Source organism: Agelaius tricolor, unplaced genomic scaffold (genome assembly GCF_023055355.1).
Source record: "Agelaius tricolor isolate 1412-34295 unplaced genomic scaffold, bAgeTri1.0.p SCAF_61, whole genome shotgun sequence".
Taxonomy (NCBI): domain Eukaryota; kingdom Metazoa; phylum Chordata; class Aves; order Passeriformes; family Icteridae; genus Agelaius; species Agelaius tricolor.
In genome coordinates, this window is record NW_027269321.1 from 1,112,078 (window position 1) to 1,137,031 (window position 24,954).

At 53.5% G+C, this 24,954-nt stretch overlaps 2 protein-coding genes across 2 annotated transcripts; one reads left to right on the forward strand and one right to left on the reverse strand.

The window, feature by feature from the left end:
* Positions 1 to 242: 242 nt before the first annotated feature.
* On the reverse strand, positions 243 to 2,388 carry LOC139605200 (zinc finger protein ZFP2-like). Its single transcript, XM_071456543.1, has 2 exons — positions 2,271 to 2,388; positions 243 to 1,807 (listed from the first exon to the last, which is right to left on the reverse strand). Exon 2 carries the CDS (start codon positions 1,791 to 1,793, stop codon positions 717 to 719), a length of 1,077 nt encoding a protein of 358 aa, XP_071312644.1. The 5' UTR covers positions 1,794 to 1,807; positions 2,271 to 2,388; the 3' UTR covers positions 243 to 716.
* A 16,961-nt stretch (positions 2,389 to 19,349) lies between these two features.
* LOC139605216 (zinc finger protein 211-like) lies at positions 19,350 to 22,873 on the forward strand. The gene is made up of 2 exons (XM_071456561.1): positions 19,350 to 19,440; positions 21,164 to 22,873. The coding sequence occupies exon 2, from the start codon at positions 21,570 to 21,572 to the stop codon at positions 22,392 to 22,394; it is 825 nt and encodes a 274-aa protein (XP_071312662.1). The 5' UTR covers positions 19,350 to 19,440; positions 21,164 to 21,569; the 3' UTR covers positions 22,395 to 22,873.
* Positions 22,874 to 24,954: the final 2,081 nt, after the last annotated feature.

Consider the following 24,954-nt stretch of genomic DNA (forward strand, 5'->3'; position numbering starts at 1 on the left):
CTACAATTTCTCAGACATTTCAACCATACAATTAAACTTTAATAACATCCTTAAGTACTCCAAAACAATTAAAATTATTTTTAAAAGGTTTATTGGGGGTGCGTGGTTTTATTTGGATATTGGTTTTTTAATTGTTAGAGGCTAGATGATTTAAAAAATGGGACTTTTATAAGAATTGAATCAGCTGAGAAGGTGGCACTCTGCAAACAGAACTGACTGAAAATGAACAGGACAGAAATCACTAACTCTGAAAGTTTTATTTGCTATCAAATACAACCCACACACCCAGCCCCACACAATCCCAATCCCATTGCTCCAAATTGGGATCCCACTTCTCCCAGTCCCCTTCTAACCCCATCTCACCCTGGTGGCTGTGGAATGGAGAGTTTAGCATGGGATTGAGGTTTTTTGAGGAGGGAACAAGGAATTTGAGGTAGGATTGAGCCTTTTTGGGTTAAAATTCAGTTATTTTCAGTGGAATTTGAGTGGTTTTGAGGTGACAGATTCATCCCTCTTGGCTTTTGGAGTGGAAACACATGGAGAAGAGAAAAAAATTCAGGCCAAACCAAAGGAGAAGCAGCCAGGTGTGTTCCCAACATGGATCACAGGGAATGTGAGTGACCAGGGCTGTGCCCAAAGTGCCTCCTCCAGTGGGGGATGGAGCTGCAGCAGCGCACGAAGCTCTTCCTGCACTTGGGGCACTCGCAGGGCTTCCCTTACCGGTGCCTCCGTTGGTGTCGGGTCAAGTGAGAGCTGCAGGAGAAGCTCTTCCCACACTGGGGACACTCGTAGGGCCTCTCCCCGGTGTGGATGCGCTGGTGAAGGACGAGGTGGGAGTTGTACTTGAATCCCTTGCCGCAGTCGGGGCATTGGAAGGGCCTCTCCTCTGTGTGAATCCGATAGTGCCGGAGGAGATGGGAGCTGGTCTGAAACCTCTTCCTGCATTTATCACACTCGTAGGGCCTCTCCCCTGTGTGGATGCGCCGGTGGGTGACGAGGGCGGAGTTGCGCTTGAATCCCTTCCCACAGTCGGGGCATTGGAAGGGCCTCTCCTCTGTGTGAATCCGATAGTGCAGGAGGTGATTGGAGCTGGTCTGAAACCTCTTCCTGCATTTATCACACTCGTAGGGCCTCTCCCCAGTGTGGATGCGCCGATGGGTCACGAGGGTGGAGTTACGCTTGAATCCCTTCCCACAGTCGGGGCATTGGAAGGGCCTCTCCTCTGTGTGACTCTGATAGTGTAGGAGAAGATGGGACCTGGTCTGAAACCTCTTCCCACACTTGGAGCACTCATAGGGCCTCTCCCCAGTGTGGGTCCTCTGGTGGCTGATCAGGCTGCAGCGCTGGCTGAAGCTCTTCCCACACTGCCCACACTCGTAGGGCCTCTCCCCAGTGTGGGTCCTCTGGTGCACGATCACGTTGGAGCTCTGGCTGAAGCTCTTCCCACACTCCCCACACTCGTAGGGCCGTTCCCCAGTGTGGATCCTCTGGTGCTTGATCAGCTCAGAGTTCCACCTGAAGCTCTTCCCACACTCCTCGCACGTGTGGGGCTTCTCCCCATCATGGAGCTGCTCATGGAGCACCAGCTCCGAGCTCTGCCTCCATCTCCGGCCGCCTTCCCGGCCCAGGCTGGCTCTTTCCCCCTCACATCCCCGCCATCTGCGTTTGCAGCCCCTCCTCGTGCGGCATCTCCGGGCCTTTTCCTCCCCGTTGGCTTCCTGCGCCGTGGAGCTGCTCAAAACGGCCTCTGCCACCAGGTTCTGCCGCGGGCATTTGTCCTCCCTGCTCTCCATGCTCAGCTCCTGCCCTGGGCGAGGAAGGACAAGGACAGCATGGGATTTGCCTCCGTGCCACAGGCAAGGGCAACGAGATCCCCCCAGGCCGTCTCTGGGGATGCACTGCCCCCTCTTGGCCCTCCCCATTTCGGGATGCCGGGGCTCTTTGGGCTCCCGGGCTCCCTTCTCCCCTCATTCTCTGCTCTGGGCTGCAGCGGCTCCAAGGAGTCCCCCCTGCCCCTCTCCAGGCTCTTGAGGCTCCCGCCAATGGCGGCGCTCCCCCCTCTCTGGCCTCCCCACTTTGGCCTCCTGGGGCACACAGGGCTCTGCTCCTCCAGGCTGCCTCTGCCGGCAGCCGCCACCGCCACGCCCCGATGTCCCCCCGAGGGGCCTTTTCCGCTCACCTTGGACTTCTTCATTCTCCAAACATCCCCCCAAAAACACAACCCAGGGACCCCCCGGGATATCCGGGCCGGGCTCCCCCTCCCAGCTCACCGGAGCCATGGGGGGGGCGATGATCCCACAGGTGGGGGCTGCGAATTCAGGCAGGGCTCGAGACCGCGTGGCTCCCTCAGCTCAGCCTTGATCCGCCTTTGTCCCTCCTCTTCCTCTTCCTCCCGCTCCTCCTCTGTCCTATCTCCTCCTCCCTCTCCTCCTGCCCTCTAACCCCACCTCCTTCACTGCTCTTTCTCCTCCCGCTCCTCCTCTTCCATCCCCCCTCCTCCTCCTCCCCTGTCTTATCCCCGCCTCCTGCTCCTCTTCCATCCCGCCCCTTCCATTCCTTCTCCTCCTCCTCCCCCCTTACCCCGCCTCCTCCTCCCCCTCCATCCCTGCCCTTCCCTCCCTCCTCCTCCTCCCCCAGCAGCAGCCACACCCTCGGTGCCCCGTTCCCGCAGCCCTCGCAGCCCGCGGCAGGAGCGGCGATGGAGCCGGGCCAGGTCGGCATGGGCAGCGCGGGGCTCTCGGCTGCTCCCAGCCGCTGCGGGCGGGGGGAACCCGGCCCGGGCCAAAGGAGAGGCAAACTGGGCAAACTGGGGGCAGATCACAAAGCTAAGGATGCAGCAGAAAATGGAGCTGAAAGAGTTTCTTTAATATTAACTCCAAACGAGGAAAAACTGAAAATTCCAAAGTTTAGGGAAGCCGAGAAAAAAGAATTAAACAAGATAGGAAATGAGCAAGATAAATCAGGGAAATAGAAACTTCTACATGGAAGACAATTACTTAATAAAATGTGCTTACTAGGAAAAGATTAGAAGACGTGCATCAGAAACCCCACTGGCGTACTCAAGCTTTGTGTGATCATTTTTTAAGGAATTTTGGGTGCACTGGGATTTTTGGTGTAGCAAAGCAAGTCACTGAAAGATGCTTAATTTGCCAAAGGATAAATAAAAAGGTGATGAGAAAAACAGCATTAGGAGGTCATGAGTTAGCTCGTCGACCATTTCAAAATATCCAAGCAGAAGTTTGGATTTGTTAGGTTCTGGATTTATTTGGAAAAAAAACCATTTAATCTAGAAGAAAGAGAAGATGCCATATGTTAGACAGGAGATTTTAGGAGAATAAAAATCTTTGAAGTATCAGAAACACCCGAGGAAAAAACCAAGAAAATAAAAAGGGGAAATGAAAGGGAGGGGAACAAGAGGAAAAGTCAGAAAGAGAGTGGGATCCTCTGCAGCTCTTGCCCCCTCCGTTGGCGGCCGAGGCGCCTGTCCCGGGTCCCGGCTCGCTGCCCGCCTCAGCTCCGCCTGCCCCGGTTTCCATCCCAGGTGCGGGCTCACTGCCCAGGGCAGCTCCACCTGCCCCGGCGCTGGCGGTGAATTTGTGTGCCCTGGCCCCACTGCCCGGCCCGCGGCCGCTCTGCCGGCCATGCTGGGCAAGATGGGGTTGCTCTGTCCTGCCGCGTGGGCCGAGGTCACCGCGCCGACCGCACCGAGGGCGGGTCCCAGCCATCCCATCCCCGGCTGCCCTGCCCGTGCCAGCTGCGCTGGGCAGCGCCGCTGCTGCTGCCGGGGTCTCCCACCTGCCTTTTCTCTGCCGGGAGCTGCCGGATCAGCCGCCAGAAGCCATGTGGGGGCTGCCCACGCTCCGGCTCGGCCTCCACGGGAAGATCCCCCTCTGGCCATTCCGGCAGCACACCCTGCCCACACTCCGACCGAGCCTCGGCGGGATATCCTCCCCTGACCCCTCCTGCTCTGAGTTACGTCCCCTTGGTAACCACAGCTCCTGCTGTTCAGGGAAAATCCCTCTCTCTACAGGAAGCACCTTATCGAAACACGAGGAGCTCAGTTAAAAGGCAGCCCTCTCCAAATTCTTTCCCAAAACACAGGAGAAAGGCTACAGAAGGTAAAAAAGTGAAAGAGTTAGATGAAGGGATTGCTCTATTGCCGTGAAGAGAGGTTCCCATGGCAGGGATGCGCTGCCCCGCCCCGCGGGAGCCACCGGCGCCCCTGCCGGCCGTGCCCGGAACTGCACCCAGGGGGAAAGCGCCGCGGCCGAAAGGCCGGGACCGGCTCCGGGCTCTGTTTGTTGTCACTGCCGGAGCTGTTGATACACACTACTATTATTATATTATACACACTAGTAAAGAACCGTTATTCCTAATCCCATATCTTTGCCTGAGAGCCCCTTGATTTCACTATCCTAAAAATTAAGAGGGAGGGGGTTTGCATTCTCCATCCGAAGAGAGGCTTTTTCTGCCTTCCCAAGCAGACACCTGTCTTGTAAAGCAAGACAAGCACCCACAGGCACTGAGGGGGGCTGCAGGAGGGGCAGAAGAAGGCCCTGCAGCACTTGGGCACAAAGGCCCAGCAGGTGAATGCAAGAAGGGAGCAGCAAAAGGCCAAGCTGAAGGCAAAGGCCAGGGCAGAGCTCCTACAGCCCCTGAGGGATCAGCCCCAGGGCCCAAGGGGGCCCCAGCACCCAGGGCACGGCTCGGCCACAAGCACCCGGCAGAGGCATTGCCCTCCTCGGCAGGGCACAGCCCACCCAAACAGCCCCTGGCAAGGAATCAGGGCTCCGGCTGCAGGGCACAAGGACACTGCAAGCAGAGACAGCAGCACCCTCAGGACCAGCAAGTCCAGCCCGTGATGGACATGGATTGGCAGGGCTGTCACAGCTCCCATCACACCAGGGACCCTCCACACTGGAGCCCTTGAGAACATTCAGGTGGGTCTGCATTGAGAGGAGGCATTTCCTGATGGACACAGGGGCCTCTCAATCTGCTCTGAATCTTAGACCTAAAGGGGAAAATAGTAAAGGAATATTTTAATTTTTAAGGGAATGAGAGGGAAAGATGAGCAGGTATGATTTGTTCAACCACTATTAGAAGCTGTGGGGGATAGGTTTGAAATAAATGAATTTCTTTTTCTTCCTCCTGTGATTGAAATTAACTAGGAAGGAGGTTGAGAGCTGGATTTTAATACTGTAAAAAGGGATACAGAGGCTAGTTCTGTTGTACCTCTGTGTCAAAAGTCTGACAAGGCCTATGCTGAAGTGAACCCAGAAGTGTGGGCAGCCCCAGGGAAATACAGAAAATTAGATATGGAGCCTCTACAAATTAAAGCAACCAGGACAAGCACTACCCTATTCCAAGAGAGGGAAGGAAGGGCTCACAGCCTGGTATTGAGTCCCTGTTAAAGGCAGGGCTTTTGGAGCCAAGGATGTCTCCCTACAACACTCCTATCTTGCCAGTCAACAGACTGGATGGATGGACAGGAGGAGGAAACACAGAATTTTCAAGTGTTAAAATTAAGATTAACTGAGGCGAGTGGCCTGGGCCTTCCAGACAGGGAAAAAGAATTTGAATTATGGGTGGACGTTAAACAGGGTCTTGCCAAAGGAATTCTTGTGCTAAAATGTTTAACCCAGTGGCCAGAGAGCAGCCTCATTGTCTGCAGAATTGTGCAGCCACAGCTTCCCTGGGAGCAGAGCCTGAAAACTGATGACAACAGGAGGATCTCCTAGAGTTCAAGTCTGGCATCAAGTTAAAGCTTTGACAACCAAAAGAGCCTCTCAATGGATGAGCAGGGCTCGGTGATTACAGTATGAAACTTGTTCAATGGCACAGGAGGATTCAGAACTGAGGACAGGGCAAGGGTTTAACCCAGCCTCCTGTTTGAACAGCCTGGAGAGGGGCTGGCAAGGAACCCAGGACTGCACTCAAGGGACAGAGCTCCCGAGCCAGGCTGGGAGAGATTGATGGGACATTCCCTGGCCTGAGGGAGACAATGTGTTTGTGGATGGCTCTGCAAGGGCAGCAGAAGGGAAAAGAGCTACAAGACAGGCTGTTATTAAGGACGGGGAATCAGACAAAGCGCAGGTCACCGGCCCATGCTCAGCTCAACCCAAGGAGCTGTGGGTGCTTGTAAGAGCCTGGCACTGAAATGCCCTGAGCAGGAAGGCTTCAAAATCTTCTGCTGACACCATGGCACCTAACAGGGGGGCAAAAGCAATTCTGACTGCTTCAGCAAGCACTGGATCAGTTATTAACCTATTGCTAAAACAAATAATTCAAAGATAATGGATTGTGGAAGCAATAGATTCAGATGGGGAACTCATTTTACAGGAAAGACCCTTCAGGGGGTTATGGCAGCTTTAGGAATACAATGGGACCTCCATAACCCCTGGCAAGCCCAGAGCTCGGGTTGGGTAGAAAGAATGAATGGGGAAATAAAGAAACACCTTTGGAAGCCGGAGATGGAAACCAAGATGCCATGGGTACAGCTTTTGCCATTGGCCTTGGCAAGAAAAAGAGCCAGACCCAAGGCAGATATTCAATTATCTCCCTTGGAATTCATGTCTGGAATTCCTTACCTGGGCAATTCTCCACCTAGTGCAGGGTGGAAATAAGGGATGTAAATGTAAGGCAGGCTGTAGCCAGGATCCTGTCTCCTGTGGAATCTCTCCCCCAGGAAGCTGGGCTGGCACAGAGCCTGCCCTGGGACTTTGCTGTTGCCAACACCCAGCCAGGCCATCGGCTCCTGCCTAAGGAGTGCAAAGCAGCACCACTGGTGGCCAAGGGGCCCACACCAAGTGTCCCTGAGGCCAGAAACAGCCGCCAGCACAGCTGAGCACGGGGGGACCCCTCAGCCTGGCCTCAGGGGCTCTGAAGCCCCGGAGATTTGCACTTCCCGCCTGCAGCAGGACCATGGGAGCCGCCCTGAGCCTGCCCTGAAGGCAACGCAGCAGCAGCCAGGGCTCCACAGCGGGCCAAGCCCCTGGGCCTGCCCACAGATCCTCTGCTCAAACCCTCGGGAATCCTGGCCACCCTCCCCTGGCACCTCCAGCCACTGCGGCCAAGCCTCGCTGCCGCTGCTGCAGCTCCAGCGCTGGCTGGGCCTGCACTGCCACAGCTGCTGGGGAGCACCGCGGCACAATTCCACCCTGGGGCTCACTCACACCCACACTCTGGGCTGCCTGCGACTGCACTGCTGCAAAATGTACCCATTCTGCTTCTTTTAAATCTTATTTCTCTGCTCAGAAAGGTTTCTCTACTCAAAGGTTTGCCTTTGGGAAAGAAATTTTAAAGGTTTTATTTAAGGGGTTCCCAGTCTGTTCGGATGTTAAACTCATCTCCACCACTCAATGGAGATGAGTTTAACATCCGAACAGACTGGGAATAGCCCAAAAGACACCCACAGAGATAACGACCAGCAACAAAACATCAACGCCCCGCAGCAAACAGCAACCAACAGCTACCCCAGACACTGCCCCCGCACAGCTGGAGACACCTGGTCTGGAAAAGGCTGAGAAGGAAATCCAGGAGTGTGGGCGGAATTCACAGCAGAGGGGAAGAAATCCGAGTCTAATAGGAAACCAAACACTAAAAACTTACACGACTTGGAAGCAATGAATATTAAAGCAGTGGATTTAGATTGGTTCAGACTAGGTAAAGTTTAGGAAAAATCGAGTAAAACTGACATGTCATGGAATGATTTTTTCTGCACAGCCGGGCTATGTGTGGATGAAAGTATTTCTGTTGCACATCCTGGCCAGAACCAAGTAATGCCTTGACTCTCTCACACTAAAGAGATTCTTGGAGAGTTTTTGTTTTCCCTACAGTTTCAGTGATAAGATTACAACATGAGAAACATTTTTTATAATAATCCTACTTTATATTGTCAGGTAGGTTTGGGACAGAAGGGTGAGAATCAATTTTTGGTCTGGGTTTTTCCATGTTCACCTTTATGTTGCATTTTGCAAAATTGAAGAGCTTTAACCGTGATACTTTTAACTCTTAAATAGTTAATACTTTTTTTAAAAAAAGCAGGGTGAAGCTGCAAAGGGAAACAGCAAATGGAGAATGTTGGGAAAACTTTACTATAAATAAATGGGGGGGAAATTGAGATGAGGGACTACATTTTGTTCATCATGAAAAAGAGACCAGTGTGTTACAAGAGTTGTCTGCTGACTATTTCTGTACTACTTCATGAGATATGAGCCACAAGGATACCAGGGAAGGGGTTGCAGGAGCCCACACATAGTCCCACCCAGCAAATGGTACAAACAGATAACTCACAGAAATAACGACCAGGGAAAGGCTGGGGAAAGGGCAGGGGCAGATTAACACCCAGCAGGGAAACCTTTCCCGCTGACAAATGGTACAAGCAGATAACTCACAGAGATAACGACCAGGGAAAAGCTGGGGAAGGGGCAGGGGCAGATAAACAGTCTGCAAGGCAGGATATTTGCTTGCTTAAGCTTGATAGGGCACAGTTTGCAAGGCAGGACATTTGCTTGCTTAAGCTTGATAGGGCACATATTGCGTTAATCATAAGATTTTGGTAATTTTCCACAGAGAAGTCACCAAATAAGGACATAGGGTGAAGAAGACGCAGCTGAGGAAGACTCCGCAGCCTTTATCACCGACCACCAGGAGACAGAAGGATGACCCCCTAGCAACAACCAGCGCAGGTGCAGAGAACTCCGAGATAACATGGACTCCTGAAGGATGGAGAGGATAAAAGGACTGAATCAGAAACTTGTTGGGGCGGCAGTAGGTGGAGCGGAGACTCCCCTGTCGCCCAGCGCTGAGCCTTTGCTTACGTAGTATAACTGCTTCAATAATTAATAAATTCTTTGATTGGAAATTACTCGTTTTGAGTCAATTTTATAACAATGGGGTGTCCAGGGGGTCCCTGTGCCCAGGAAAGGGGGTGCACGGGCCCCGGTGTTGAGGAAGGTGGTGGGTGGGGGCTGTGGAAGGCAGGAGTGGGGGTCCAGGGGGTGCTGGGGTCAAGGAAAAGTGGGGGCTGGGGTGTCTGAGAGGGGGAGGGCCGGGAAAGGGGGTGCGGGGGGGCATTGGTGCTGCATGAGGGGGTGCAGGAGGGTCCCCGTGCTGGATAAGGGGGTGCAGGGGGGGGGTCCCTGTGCCTGAGAACGGAGGGTTTGGGAGGGTTCCAGTCTCAGATATGGGGGTGCACGGCGGTCCTGGTGCAGTGGAATGGGGGTTCAGGGGGTCCTGGTGCTGTATAAGGGGATGCAGTGGGGTCCCGGTGCCCAGGAATGGGGGTTCAGGGGTGCCGGTGCCAGATAATGGCCTGGCTGGGATCTGGTGCTGGGAAAAGGGGTGCAAGGGGTCCCAGGGCCAGATAACGGGATGCACTGGGGTCCCGGTGCCCAGGAATGGGGTTCCGGGGGGTTCCATTCCCGGGTTCCGGGGTTCAAGGGGTCCTGGTGCCTGAAAATTGAGGTTCAGGGGGTCCTGGTGCCGGATAAGGGGATGTAGTGGATCCCGGTGCCCAGAAATTGGGGTTCAGAGCGGTTTCCCTGCCCGGGAATGGGGGCTCAGGGGGTTCCAGGCTGCAGATAAGGGGGTGCAGGGGTTATCGGGGCTGAGGAAGGGGGTTCAGGGGGGGTCCCAGTGCCCCGAAATGAACGTTCAAGGGGGGTCTCTTGACCCCCTGGAACCCCAGGGGACCCTCTGGGATCCCCTGGAACCCCTTCCAGGAAGCGCCGGGAATGAAGAACTGGGGGGACACTGAAATTTGGGAGATCTGGGGGTCCAAAAGCCGAGGAAAAGGGCGGGTCTGGGGTCTGGGAAGGACGAGGTGGCCGGGAATGGGCGTGCAGGGCGTCCCAGAGCACTGACGGGGGTGCGGGGGGATCCTAGGCCCGGATTAGGGGGGGCAGGGGGGTCCCAGTGCCCAAAAATTGGGGTTCAGGGGGTTCCCGTGCCGGGGAATGCGGGTTCGGGGGGAGTTTCCTTCCAGGAATTTGGGATTCAAGGGGGTCCCGGTGGCCGGGAATCGCGGTTCCGGGGGCGTTGGTGACCAGAAATGGGGATTCAGGGGGGTCCTGGGGCCACATGAGGGGGTACAGGGCGGTGCCAATGCTGGGCAAGGGGGTACAGGGGGGTCCCTGTGCCCAGAAATGGGCGCTCAAGGGGGTCCGCGTGCTCAGGAATGGGGGTTCAGGGGGGTCCCGGTGCTGAAAAAGGGTGCTGAGGGGGTCACAGGACCGAAAATGGGGGTTCAGGGGAGTCCCGGTACCCGGGAATGGAGGTTTAGGGAGTTCCCGGGGCCCAGGAATTGCGGTTCAGGGGGGTCCCGGTGAACAGAAATGGGGGTTCAGGGGATCTCGGTGCCAGATGAGGGGGTACAGGGGGGTCCCGGTGCTGGGGAAGTTGAGTGAGGGGCGGTGACATGACCCAAAATGGGGGTTCAGGAGGGTTCCCCTGCCCGGGAATGGAAGATCAAGGGGGTCCCGGTGCCCGGGAATTGCGGATCAGGGGGGTCCCGGTTTCGGGGGGTCCCACTCACCTTTGGTCGCGGCCCCCGGGTCCCCCAGGAGCCCCAGGAGCCCCCGGAGCACCCCCAGCCCCAGCGCTGGGGCCATCGCAGCCGTCCCCGATCGCGGCTGCAGAGACGCGAAAGCCAAAGTGCCCGAGGGAGCGCGGGGGGGAGGGGGAAAGGGCGAATTCCAGGGAATTCACCTGGATCCCCTCCTGGCACCCCTCTGGATCCCTCGGGGATCCGTCTGGGACCCTCCAGGGCCGCGCCCTGCGGGACCCCCGGGCCGGGCTGTGCTGAACTCCCGGCCCTGCGCTCAAACTCTGCCCGGACCCCGCTGGGCTCGGCCCAAAGCCGGGCAAGCAGCGGGAGCAGCGGAGCCAATTTTTGCTGCGGGTGCGGGTCCCACCCCCGGCGGAGCAGGGCTGGGCGCTGGGACCCGATCCCTGATTCCCAATCTCCTTCTCTCTCTCTCTCTCTCTCTCTGCTGTTCTCTCCCTTTCCTTTGGGGGATCATAAATCCCAGAGCGGCCGCAGAGCCCCGTGCCCAGGCCGGGTTTCCCAGCAAAGGGAGGCTGGGGCTGAGGTGCCCCGGGCTGGCCGGGAATGGGGGCCCGGGGCTCCCTGGGCTCACGGAAATGGGGGATCCAGGGGCTGGGAGAGGAGGATACCCGGGAAAGGGGGTGCAGGGGGGTGTTGGTGCACGATAAGGGGGTGCAGGGGGGGGGTCCCAGTGCCCGGGAATGGGGTTGGGACGGGGGGGTGGGCAGCAGCTGCTGGAGAGAGACTGGGACAGACTGGAATGGACTGGGACAGACTGGGAAAAGAACCCACTGGGAGCAGAACTGAGGCAGCAGAGATCATACTGGGATATACTGGGACCACACTGAGGGCTACTGGGAACATGCAGGGGACAATTGAGATCGGACTGGGAGGGACTGGGAATGGTTTGGATCATCCTGGGACTGACTGGAATCATACTGGGAGTGATCAGATCTGTAGTAGGGGTGAAGAAGAGAAACTGGAATAATGCAGGGAGCAACTGGGATCATACTGGGAGCAGCTGCCCCATGCTGGGGTCATACTGGGATCATACTGGGACTGATGGGGTGACACTTGGAGTGACTGGCATAGTACTGGGAGTGTCTGGGAGTAACTGGGATCAAACTGGAGGTGACTGGACTTATACGGGCAGCAACTGGGACCACAGCGGGGGCAAATGGCATCGGGTAAGGTGTGACCGGGCTCATCCTGGAAGTGCCTGGGGCCACACTGGGCTCTTACCGAGAGGGACTGAGAGTGAAAGGAACCATACAGGGCATGACTGGGAGCCGCTGGGACCGTGTCGGGGGCAACTGGGATCCTACCGGGAGTGATTTGGACCATACTGGGAGTGACCGGGAGCCACCGGTGAGGCGGCGGCGGAGCTGGGAGGCGGCCGCAGCGCAGGTGGGAGCCGCGCTGGGTTGTGCGGGGGCTCGGGGCTCGCTGCGGGCCTCGGGGGCGGCAGGGGGCTCAGGCGGGTTCCTTGTGCCGTGTCCGGCCCGTGGTGCCGCTGCCGTGAGGGCGCTGCGGGAGCGGCTGCCCGCGGTCTCCTTGCGGCCGCTGCCTCGGCAGGAGCCGCTGCCGGAGCAGCGCTGGCTCGGCCCGGTTCCTGTGGCTGGCACAGGGGCGGCTGCCCCGTGCCCGCGGCTGTGCGGGGAAATTCACGTGGCCGGAGGTTTCTGTGCCCCGAGGAGACAGAGGAGTCCTGTACAAGTGACTTTATTGCTGAGCAGAGGGAGAGGCCGTGGCGCATTTGCCGTGCGCTCGCTGCCATTGTTGTAGTTCGCAGCCTCCTTTTTATCCTCATTTTCCCGGCTCATCTCCCTCTCCCTTTGCCCACTGGCCGAGGTACTTGGAAGGTTCAGACCTCCCGATCTGCCAACTGCACGTCCTCGTTAATGTGCACCCCCACTTTTGTAGAACAGCCGATATTCACGGCTCTGTTAAGTCTTTTTTGTTCTCGACCTTCAGGAATTTAGCGGGACTTTCTGCGAGCAGCAGTCCATGTTAATTAATAACATTTATTGAAGCTGGTGGTTTCGCCCCTTACTTCCTTATCTACAAGTCCCTGGCCCCTCGCTCAGCTGCTGAATGAGCTGCACTCTCAAGGTGTGGAGCATGGTAGAAAGGTGAGAGGTACTGTAGCACATCAGAGCAGAAGCAGCATTCGTTTAACCCATGGTCTGCCAGGGAACCACAAAACCATGTCCCATTCCCATCCTTTCCACGTTTGGACTGGTACATGAGCTGCTTTTTTGTTTCCTTTGTTATCTGTTTCACCACTTTGGCTTTGTCATCTATTTGCCAAGACCAGTTGGAGTCATTTGATTTTCCACAAACTCCTCTTTTCTCTGCTAACAGATGATCTGATCCCATCCCATGGTGAAATGTTGTGTTCCTCATTTCAGTGGATTGCTCAGCAGGAAGGTCAGGAGCTGGAGCTGTCTGGTTGGTTATTCCGAGGACAGCTTGTAATCTAATGGTGCCATTGAAATGAGAAATGGGTTCTGTGGCTCCTGATATGAATTGGTTTGGGTTCCCAGGGGCTGGTCCATGGTGTTGTAGGATTTGTTCTGCTGGCCGTTCATCTTCTCCCCATTTTTGGCCGCTCTCTCCAGCCAGGGCTGCATCAATTGACCATTTGTCTCTAATTAAATCATCAAATACTTGGATTCCCAACTGATTTCCCGGAACTTGTGGTAGCAAGAACATCTCAGTGCTCTAATCCACCCTATATAACATAGACAGTGACAGCACACGTTGGAGTGGGCAGAGGGATGATTCCCCCCCATTTATTTATAGTGAAGTTTTCCCAACATTCTCCATTTGCTGTTTCCCTGTGCAGCTTCACCCGTTTCTGTTGCAGGGTCAGATATCCTCACCCCGGGCTCTGCCTTGAGCTGTGCAAATTCCATCAGTGCAAGCAGGCAGAGCTCGGGGTGAGGGGCAGGGGGAACCAGCCCAATTCCTGCCCCAGGCAAGAGACCCAGGTACATTGGCCAGGCTTTGCCCAGCAGGGTTCATTTGCATTCCTAAAGCTCCTCTCCTGGCTGACTAGAACCAAAGCTTCTCTTCCAGGGCAGCCATCTGGTGAGTCACATGTGGCCCCCCGGAATCTGCTTTTTTTAAAAAAAGTATTAACTATTTAAGAGTTAAAAGTATCACGGTTAAAGCTCTTCAGTTTTGCAAAATGCAACATAAAGGCGAACATGGAAAAACCCAGACCAAAAATTGATTCTCACCCTTCTGTCCCAAACCTACCTGACAATATAAAGTAGGATTATTATAAAAAATGTTTCTCATGTTGTAATCTTATCACTGAAACTGTAGGGAAAACAAAAACTCTCCAAGAATCTCTTTCGTGTGAGAGAGTCAAGGCATTGCTTGGTTCTGGCCAGGATGGGCAACAGAAATACTTTCATCCACAAATAGCCCGGCTGTGCAGAAAAAATCATTCCATGACATGTCAGTTTTACTCGATTTTTCCTAAACTTTACGTAGTCTGAACCAATCTAAATCCACTGCTTTAATGTTCATTGCTTCCAAGTCGTGTAAGTTTTTAGTGTTTGGTTTCCTTTTAGACTCGGATTTCTTCCCCTCTGATGTGAATTCTGCCCACACTCCTGGATTTCCTTCTCAGCCTTTTCCAGACCAGGTGTCTCCAGCTGTGCGGGGGGCAGTGTCTGGGGTAGCTGTTGGTTGCTGTTTGCTGCGGGGCGTTGATGTTTTGTTGCTGGTCGTTATCTCTGTGGGTGTCTTTTGGGCTATTCCCAGTCTGTTCGGATGTTAAACTCGTCTCCATTGAGTGGTGGAGATGAGTTTAACATCCGAACAGACTGGGAACCCCTTAAATAAAACCTTTAAAATTTCTTTCCCAAAGGCAAACCTTTGAGTAGAGAAACCTTTCTGAGCAGAGAAAGAAGATTTAAAAGAAGCAGGATGGGTACATTTTGCAGCAGTGCAGTCGCAGGCAGCCCAGAGTGTGGGTGTGAGTGAGCCCCAGGGTGGAATTGTGCCGCGGTGCTCCCCAGCAGCTGTGGCAGTGCAGGCCCAGCCAGCGCTGGAGCTGCAGCAGCGGCAGCGAGGCTTGGCCGCAGTGGCTGGAGGTGCCAGGGGAGGGTGGCCAGGATTCCCGAGGGTTTGAGCAGAGGATCTGTGGGCAGGCCCAGGGGCTTGGCCCGCTGTGGAGCCCTGGCTGCTGCTGCGTTGCCTTCAGGGCAGGCTCAGGGCGGCTCCCATGGTCCTGCTGCAGGCGGGAAGTGCAAATCTCCGGGGCTTCAGAGCCCCTGGGGCCAGGCTGAGGGGTCCCCCCGTGCTCAGCTGTGCTGGCGGCTGTTTCTGGCCTCAGGGACACTTGGCGTGGGCCCCTTGGCCACCAGTGGTGCTGCTTTGCACTCCTTAGGCAGGAGCCGATGGCCTGGCTGGGTGTTGGCAACAGCAAAGTCCCAGGGCAGGCTCTGTGCCAGCCCAGCTTCCTGGGGGAGAGATTCCACAGGAGACAGGATCCTGGCTACAGCCTGCCTTACATTTACATCCCTTATTTCCACCCTGCACTAGGTGGAGAATTGCCCAGGTAAGGAATTCCAGACATGAATTCCAAGGGAGATAATTGAATATCTGCCTTGGGTCTGGCTCTTTTCCTTGCCAAGGCCAATGGCAAAAGCTGTACCCATGGCATCTTGGTTTCCATCTCCGGCTTCCAAAGGTGTTTCTTTATTTCCCCATTCATTCTTTCTACCCAGCCCGAGCTCTGGGCTTGCCAGGGGTTATGGAGGTCCCATTGTATTCCTAAAGCTGCCATAACCCCCTGAAGGGTCTTTCCTGTAAAATGAGTTCCCCATCTGAATCTATTGCTTCCACAATCCATTATCTTTGAATTATTTCTTTTAGCAAGAGGTTAATAAGTGATCCAGTGATTGCTGAAGCAGTCAGAATTGCTTTTGCCCCCCTGTTAGGTGCCATGGTGTCACCAGAAGATTTTGAAGCCTTCCTGCTCAGGGCATTTCAGTGCCAGGCTCTTACAAGCACCCACAGCTCCGCGGGTTGGGCTGAGCATGGGGCGGTGACCTGCGCTTGGTCTGATTCCCCTTCCTTAATAACAGCCTGTCTTGTAGCTCTTTTCCCTCCTGCTGCCCTTGCAGAGCCATCCACAAACACATTGTCTCCCTCAGGCCAGGGAATGTCCCATCAATCTCTCCCAGCCTGGCTCGGGAGCTCTGTCCCTTGAGTGCAGTCCTGGGTTCCTTGCCAGCCCCTCTCCAGGCTGTTCAAACAGGAGGCTGGGTTAAACCCTTGCCCTGTCCTCAGTTCTGAATCCTCCTGTGCCACTGAACAAGTTTCATACTGTAATCACCGAGCCCTGCTCATCCATTGAGAGGCTCTTTTGGTTGTCAAAGCTTTAACTTGATGCCAGACTTGAACTCTAGGAGATCCTCCTGTTGTCATCAGTTTTCAGCCTCTGCTCCCACGGAAGCTGTGGCTGCACAATTCTGCAGACAATGAGGCTGCTCTCTGGCCACTGGGTTAAACATTTTAGCACAAGAATTCCTTTGGCAAGACCCTGTTTAACGTCCACCTATAATTCAAATTCTTTTTCCCTGTCTGGAAGGCCCAGGCCACTCGCCTCAGTTAATCTTAATTTTAACACTTGAAAATTCTGTGTTTCCCCCTTGGGTCCATCCATCCAGTTTGTTGACTGGCAAGATAGGAGTGTTGTAGGGAGACACCCTTGGCTCCAAAAGCCCTGCCTTTAACAGGGACTCAATACCAGGCTGTGAGCCCTTCCTTCCCTCTCTTGGAACAGGGTAGTGCTTGTCCTGGTTGCTTTAATTTGTAGAGGCTCCATATCTAATTTTCTGTATTTCCCTGGGGCTGCCCACACTTCTGGGTTCACTTCAGCATAGGCCTTGTCAGACTTTTGACACAGAGGTACAACAGAACTAGCCTCTGTATCCCTTTTTACAGTATTAAAATCCAGCTCTCAAACTCCTTCCTAGTTAATTACAATCACAGGAGGAAGAAAAAGAAATTCATTTATTTCAAACCTATCCCCCACAGCTTCTAATAGTGGTTGAACAAATCATACCTGCTCATCTTTCCCACTCATTCCCTTAAAAATTAAAATATTCCTTTACTATTTTCCCCTTTAGGTCTAAGATTCAGAGCAGATTGAGAGGCCCCTGTGTCCATCAGGAAATGCCTCCTCTCAATGCAGACCCACCTGAATGTTCTCAAGGGCTCCAGTGTGGAGGGTCCCTGGTGTGATGGGAGCTGTGACAGCCCTGCCAATCCATGTCCATCACGGGCTGGACTTGCTGGTCCTGAGGGTGCTGCTGTCTCTGCTTGCAGTGTCCTTGTGCCCTGCAGCCGGAGCCCTGATTCCTTGCCAGGGGCTGTTTGGGTGGGCTGTGCCCTGCCGAGGAGGGCAATGCCTCTGCCGGGTGCTTGTGGCCGAGCCGTGCCCTGGGTGCTGGGGCCCCCTTGGGCCCTGGGGCTGATCCCTCAGGGGCTGTAGGAGCTCTGCCCTGGCCTTTGCCTTCAGCTTGGCCTTTTGCTGCTCCCTTCTTGCATTCACCTGCTGGGCCTTTGTGCCCAAGTGCTGCAGGGCCTTCTTCTGCCCCTCCTGCAGCCCCCCTCAGTGCCTGTGGGTGCTTGTCTTGCTTTACAAGACAGGTGTCTGCTTGGGAAGGCAGAAAAAGCCTCTCTTCGGATGGAGAATGCAAACCCCCTCCCTCTTAATTTTTAGGATAGTGAAATCAAGGGGCTCTCAGGCAAAGATATGGGATTAGGAATAACGGTTCTTTACTAGTGTGTATAATATAATAATAGTAGTGTGTATCAACAGCTCCGGCAGTGACAACAAACAGAGCCCGGAGCCGGTCCCGGCCTTTCGGCCGCGGCGCTTTCCCCCTGGGTGCAGTTCCGGGCACGGCCGGCAGGGGCGCCGGTGGCTCCCGCGGGGCGGGGCAGCGCATCCCTGCCATGGGAACCTCTCTTCACGGCAATAGAGCAATCCCTTCATCTAACTCTTTCACTTTTTTACCTTCTGTAGCCTTTCTCCTGTGTTTTGGGAAAGAATTTGGAGAGGGCTGCCTTTTAACTGAGCTCCTCGTGTTTCGATAAGGTGCTTCCTGTAGAGAGAGGGATTTTCCCTGAACAGCAGGAGCTGTGGTTACCAAGGGGACGTAACTCAGAGCAGGAGGGGTCAGGGGAGGATATCCCGCCGAGGCTCGGTCGGAGTGTGGGCAGGGTGTGCTGCCGGAATGGCCAGAGGGGGATCTTCCCGTGGAGGCCGAGCCGGAGCGTGGGCAGCCCCCACATGGCTTCTGGCGGCTGATCCGGCAGCTCCCGGCAGAGAAAAGGCAGGTGGGAGACCCCGGCAGCAGCAGCGGCGCTGCCCAGCGCAGCTGGCACGGGCAGGGCAGCCGGGGATGGGATGGCTGGGACCCGCCCTCGGTGCGGTCGGCGCGGTGACCTCGGCCCACGCGGCAGGACAGAGCAACCCCATCTTGCCCAGCATGGCCGGCAGAGCGGCCGCGGGCCGGGCAGTGGGGCCAGGGCACACAAATTCACCGCCAGCGCCGGGGCAGGTGGAGCTGCCCTGGGCAGTGAGCCCGCACCTGGGATGGAAACCGGGGCAGGCGGAGCTGAGGCGGGCAGCGAGCCGGGACCCGGGACAGGCGCCTCGGCCACCAACGCAGGGGGCAAGAGCTGCAGAGGATCCCACTCTCTTTCTGACTTTTCCTCTTGTTCCCCTCCCTTTCATTTCCCCTTTTTATTTTCTTGGTTTTTTCCTCGGCTGTTTCTGATACTTCAAAGATTTTTATTCTCCTAAAATCTCCTGTCTAACATATGGCATCTTCTCTTTCTTCTAGATTAAATGGGTTTTTTTTCCAAATAAATCCAGAACCTAACAAATCTCAACTTCTGCTTGGATATTTTGAAATGGTCGACGAGCTAACTCATGACCTCCTAATGTTGTTTTTCTCATCACCTTTTTATTTATCCTTTGGCAAATTAAGCATCTTTCAGTTACTTGCTTTGCTACACCAAAAATCCCAGTGCACCCAAAATTCCTTAAAAAATGATCACACAAAGCTTGAGTACGCCAGTGGGGTTTCTGATGCACGTCTTCTAATCTTTTCCTAGTAAGCACATTTTATTAAGTAATTGTCTTCCATGTAGAAGTTTCTATTACCCTGATTTATCTTGTTCATTTCCTATCTTGTTTAATTCTTTTTTCTCGGCTTCCCTAAACTTTGGAATTTCCAGTTTTTCCTCGTTTGGAGTTAATATTAAACTAACTCTTTCAGCTCCATTTTCTGCTGCATCCTTAGCTTTGTGATCTGCCCCCAGTTTGCCCAGTTTGCCTCTCCTTTGGCCCGGGCCGGGTTGCCCCCGCCCGCAGCGGCTGGGAGCAGCCGAGAGCCCCGCGCTGCCCATGCCGACCTGGCCCGGCTCCATGGCCGCTGCTGCCGCGGGCTGCGAGGGCTGCGGGAACGGGGCACCGAGGGTGTGGCTGCTGCTGGGGGAGGAGGAGGAGGGAGGGAAGGGCAGGGATGGAGGGGGAGGAGGAGGCGGGGTAAGGGGGGAGGAGGAGGAGAAGGAATGGAAGGGGCGGGATGGAAGAGGAGCAGGAGGTGGGGATAAGACAGAGGAGGAGGAGGAGGGGGGATGGAAGAGGAGGAGCGGGAGGAGAAAGAGCAGTGAAGGAGGCGGGGTTAGGGGAAAGGAGGAGAGGGAGGTGGAGATAGGACAGAGGAGGAGCGGGAGGAAGAGGAAGAGGAGGGACCAGGGCGGATCAAGGCTGAGCTGCGGGAGCCACGCGGTCTCGATCCCTGCCTGAATTCGCAGCCCCCACCTGTGGGATCATCGCCCCCCCCATGGCTCCGGTGAGCGGGGAGGGGGAGCCCGGCCCGGATATCCCGGGGGGTCCCTGGGGTGGGTTTGTGGGGGGATGTTTGGAGAATGAAGAAGTCCAAGGCTGAGCGGAAAAGGCCCCTCGGGGGGACATCGGGGGGTGGCGGTGGCGGCTGCCGGCAGAGGCAGCCTGGAGGAGCAGAGCCCTGTGTCCCCCAGGAGGCCAAAGTGGGGAGGCCAGAGAGGGGGGAGCGCCGCCATTGGCGGGAGCCTCAAGAGCCTGGAGAGGGGCAGGGGCAGCGCAGAGCAGAGAATGAGGGGAGAACGGAGCCTGGGAGCCCAAAGAGCCCCGGCATCCCGAAATGGGGAGAGCCAAGAGGGGGGAGCTTTTGGCATTGCTGGCACTGCCAGCAGCCTGGGCAGGGGGGCCACCGAGGAGAAGGGGGACCCCCAATCCAAGTGTGACCCCAGCAGCTGGGACAGGGGGGAACCCCTGAACACCAGAGGGGAGGGACCAGGGACGGGCAACCCCTGGGAGGCTTTTTCAGGGCTGAATCTTGGTGTTTGGGAGGTTTTTCTGGAGCCCACATGGCCGGACTAGAGATGTACCTGGGCAGAGAGATCTTCAAACTCAACGTGTGTTGGGGTAGATAAAACAGGAAAGCCTTATAAATATTATTGTCTGGCCTTTCATTCCAGTCTTGCTTATAGTTTCTATATTCTCAAAAGCTTTTGAGAGTATAGGAACTCTAAGCAAGATTGGAATGAAAGCAAGCTTTTAGATATCTTAGATACTGAACAAATGGAAAACAATGGTGTGGCCCGACTGAAGGTAATCCTCTTCTGATGAAACAATTCCCTCTGCTTGCAGACAGGTCCAAGGGTCAGAGCAGACCCTACTAGCTCAGCAGAAGGGCTCCAAAGAGGAGTTTTTGGGGTTTAAAATGTAACACAGTATGGTGATAAATGAGTTCACTGGATTTAAGGATCATACTTTTTTTTTATAATTTTGCAAGCGAGAACAAGCAAAGTTCAGCGCTGGGCGGCCGGGAGTCTCCGCTCCTCTAGGCTCGCGCCGTTCCTATCCCCAAAGTTCGCCTTTTATTGCCTTCTTCTCCCGGGTTCGGGGATGATGTGGTCTGTCTTTTGCGCTTGCTCATTCAGTTGCTAGGGGGTCTTTTTCTGCCTTCTGGTGGTCGTGGGATGAAGGCTCCAAGTCTTCCTCTTTAACCGCTGACTGAACTTTTCCTTATAAGGCATACCTATACAGTGGAATTTTCAGAACACTATACGATTCCTGCAAGCCTAAGCAATTCTTGCGCGTTTAGGAATTGTTGTTGTGGCCTTCCTCTGTGACCTCTGGGTGAACTTTTCCTTATCGTGTATATCTTTACCAAGGAATTCCCAAACCACTATACGATTCCTGCAAGCCAAGCAACCATATGTGGCTGCACATTTAAGAATCAAGCAGTTTTAGCTATTTAGTTATTGCTTTTATATTGTATAATTATTTAACTATTGATTTAATTAATGAACAAATATATTGCTACTTATTACAGTATGGTGATGTAATGATTTTTATAGGCTGTATGTAATTGCTATTGGATTTGTATCTTGTACTGGACTGGTTAGTGAAAAATAGAATATTTAACACAGAAGAAGAATTATTGTATTGTAACAGGAACCTTACTCTCTTACACTCTTACCCTCTTACTCTCTCACCCTCTCATCCTCTCCCTCCCTCTCTTCTCTCAGGCCTGCTCCAAGCTGTGGCTGGCAGCTCCAAGCAGGGCCCTGCACCCAGGCCCTTTGCAATAAACCGCAAGTTCCACGACCTGGCTGCAGAGATCTCTCGTCTCCGTCCATCCCGACCGCGCTACCCCCGACGCTCCTACAAACGTGCTCATCCCTTGTTTTCCCCAAACCAGGATTTCCCATTGCCAACCCTGAGAGGCTGCGAGGAAGAGGAAGATGCTCCGGGACACTGAGGCAGGTGAGGAGGAAGTCAGTGCCCCTTTCCCCTCTGTGCTGCTCCATCTCCCAGCCCAGCACGGCCCCCGGCTGCAGCACAGCCCTGGGGGGATCTCGTTGCCCTTGCCTGTGGCACGGAGGCAAATCCCATGCTGTCCTTGTCCTTCCTCGCCCAGAGCAGGAGCTGAGCATGGAGAGCAGGGAGGACAAATGCCCGCGGCAGAACCTGGTGGCAGAGGCCGTTTTGAGCGGCTCCACGGCGCAGGAAGCCAACGGGGAGGAAAAGGCCCGGAGATGCCGCACGAGGAGGGGCTGCAAACGCAGATGGCGGGGATGTGAGGGGGAAAGAGCCAGCCTGGGCCGGGAAGGCGGCCGGAGATGGAGCCAGAGCTCGGAGCTGGTGCTCCATGAGCAGCTCCATGATGGGGAGAAGCCCCACACGTGCGTGGAGTGTGGGAAGAGCTTCAGGTGGAACTCCGACCTGATCGTGCACCAGAGGACCCACACTGGGGAACGGCCCTACGAGTGTGGGGAGTGTGGGAAGAGCTTCAGCTGGAGCTCCAACCTGATCAAGCACCAGAGGACCCACACTGGGGAGAGGCCCTATGAGTGCTCCAAGTGTGGGAAGAGGTTTCAGACCAGCTCCAGTCTCCTCCAGCACTATCAGAGTCACACAGAGGAGAGGCCCTTCCAATGCCCCGACTGTGGGAAGGGATTCAAGTACAGCTCCACCCTCGTCAAGCACCGGCGCATCCACACTGGGGAGAGGCCCTACGAGTGTGATAAATGCAGGAAGAGGTTTCAGACCAGCTTCAATGTCCTCATGCACTATCGGATTCACACAGATGAGAGGCCATTCCGCTGCCCCGACTGTGGGAAGGGATTCAAGCACAACTCCACCCTCGTCACCCACCGGCGCATCCACACAGGGGAGAGGCCCTACGAGTGTCCCCAGTGTGGGAAGAGCTTCTCCAGGAACTCTACCTTGACCCAACACCAACGGAGGCACCGGTAAGGGAAGCCCTGCGAGTGCCCCGAGTGCGGGAAGAGCTTCGTGCGCTGCTGCAGCTCCATCCCCCACTGGAGGAGGCACTTTGGGCACAGCCCTGGTCACTCACATTCCCTGTGATCCATGTTGGGAACACACCTGGCTGCTTCTCCTTTGGTTTGGCCTGAATTTTTTTCTCTTCTCCATCTCTCTCTGCTCCAAAAGTCTGGGGGGATGGAACAGTCACCTCAAAACCACTCATATTCTACTGAAAATAACTGAATTTTAACCCCAAAGGGCTCAATTCCACCTCAGATTGCTTGTTCCTTCCTCAAAAAACTCAATCCCAGGCCAAACTCACTCCATTCCACAGCTGTCAAGTTGAGATGGAGTTGGAAGGAGATTGGGAGAAGTGGGATCCCAATTTGGAGCAGTGGGATGGGGATTGTGTGGGGCTGGGTGTGTGGGATGTATTTGATAGCAAATAAAACTTTCAGAGTTACTGATTTCTGTCCCGTTCATTTTCAGTCATTTCTGTTTGCAGAGTGCCACCTTCTCAGCTGATTCAATTCCTATAAAATTCCCATTTTTTAAATCATCTAACCCAAACAATCCAAAAACCAATATCAAAATAAAACCACCTGCACACAATTAATTTTTTTAAAAATAATTTTAATTTTTCAAGAGTACTTAAGGATGTTATTAAAGTTTAATTGTTTGGTTGAAATGTCTGAGAAATTGTACTGGTGTCTGGTTTTGTGTTTAGTATATTTGTAATATGAATTGTTTAACTAAGATGTGTTAGATTGCATGGTAGTTTCTTTAGATATTTTTATCTAAAGTACATTAGTCATCGAGTTAAAATTTTCAAAAGGTATTTCTTGATATATAATTTGTTTATTTATATGCATTGGTAATATTATAGTAATAGTTATTGTTGGTTGGAGTTGAATCATTGTTGGAGTTGAATCATTGTAAAGAAGAGTTGAGATTTTTATATTTCATTTTTATTATAATTTATTTAATTTCAATTATTATTTCTTTGTTTATAATTTTATTGCAATTTGTTGAGGGGATAGGAAGGAAGTTCAAGGGCAGGAACATTTTTTCCTGGCTGGGAACTGGAATTCCAGACCCTGGGAATGTGTGCAGGACCCCACAGACTGGGATCAAATATGGGCTGGGATCAAATATGGGCTGGGATCACATATGGGCTGGGATCAAAGATGGGCTGGGATCACCTGGACTGGGGTCACATGGATGGGGATCGTGTGGATCAGAACCCTCCAGACCAGGATAGCCTGGAGTGGGATCAAATATGGACTGGGACTGTATGGACTGGGATCCCGGGTTTCTGGGACCATATGGATCAGGCTGGGACTGTTTTTTAAAGTAAATTATATATATTTTTTTAATATATATATATTTTTATATATATATATATTTAAATATATATGCAAATTATATATATATTTTGTTATATAGCTTTTATTTTTGTTGTTAATTAAGCTCGGTGAAATAGCTGCTTGTGTTAAACTGCCTGCTTGGATGGGGTAACATCCAATGCACCCAGGATGAGGACACCTGTACAGATCTGCCAACTATCAGCACTCCCCGTCTGAAGGCAGAGTGCACCAAGGCCCAAAACCTGGAGGTGATAAAGAGAATGGACTAAAACCACAGCCAAGGAATCTGCATGCTCTAAAGAGGCAGATCCAGGGCAGAGCCATGCTAAACAGTTCTTGGAAGATGTAAACTGGGTGCATCTTGGCACTCAGCCAGGAGCACCCTGTTACCTTCAGGGATCCCCTGAAATACCTTTCCCCTTACATCAGCCTGGTGCATATTCACAGACCCTCATGCACAGCAACTGGGAAGGGTTTAACACTTTACTGGGTATATTAGCGTTCAGAAACACATAATCACCAGAATGATTATATGCAGGTGCTTTTATTGAAGAGCTCTGGGTGTCAGGGGTACCAACCCAAATCTGACTCCGACATGGGTTTGGGATGAACATGTTTTTATATTCTATCCTTATATAACTTTCATGTTAATGATTAAACTTCAATTGTTCTATTGTATACATAGATTTCAGCCAAGCATGGGCTCCTTGTGGCCCCCCTCAAACTTCTAACATAGTTTCTCATGATTCTTCTTATGATTATACAGTAATTATATTTAATTACTAAACAATCATCACATCTAACAATTGTATCATTTATCATGTTCTGCTTACGCAGGTGCAATTTCACATGATCTGGCAAGCACAAAGCCTAACATTTTCAGAGTCTATTTTTGACATTTTTCCAGGGCCCCACTATCATTCTTCCCCCTTTGAAAGCATTTTCACTTCACTATAGGTGTAAATGTTTTCACTTGATATAGTCCTTTATTTCTCAATTTATTCTTGATGTTCTTCAAGTCCATGGTTGATGTAAACGTTGTCGTGGATGCTGTCACGCACTGGAGAACCAGAAGATGGTGGGCGTGGATCTCGTGTCAGTGCCTTTATTATCTTCTGGTTCCAGGATGTTTTCTTCTGTATCTCTCCCTTTAAGATGCTGTGAACTAACCAAATTGCTAA

Excerpts from the sequence above, each read along its gene's own strand:
- LOC139605216 (XM_071456561.1), top strand. The coding sequence starts at position 21,570 with ATGGAGAGCAGGGAGGACAAATGCCCGCGGCAGAACCTGGTGGCAGAG.
- LOC139605200 (XM_071456543.1), bottom strand. The coding sequence starts at position 1,793 with ATGGAGAGCAGGGAGGACAAATGCCCGCGGCAGAACCTGGTGGCAGAG.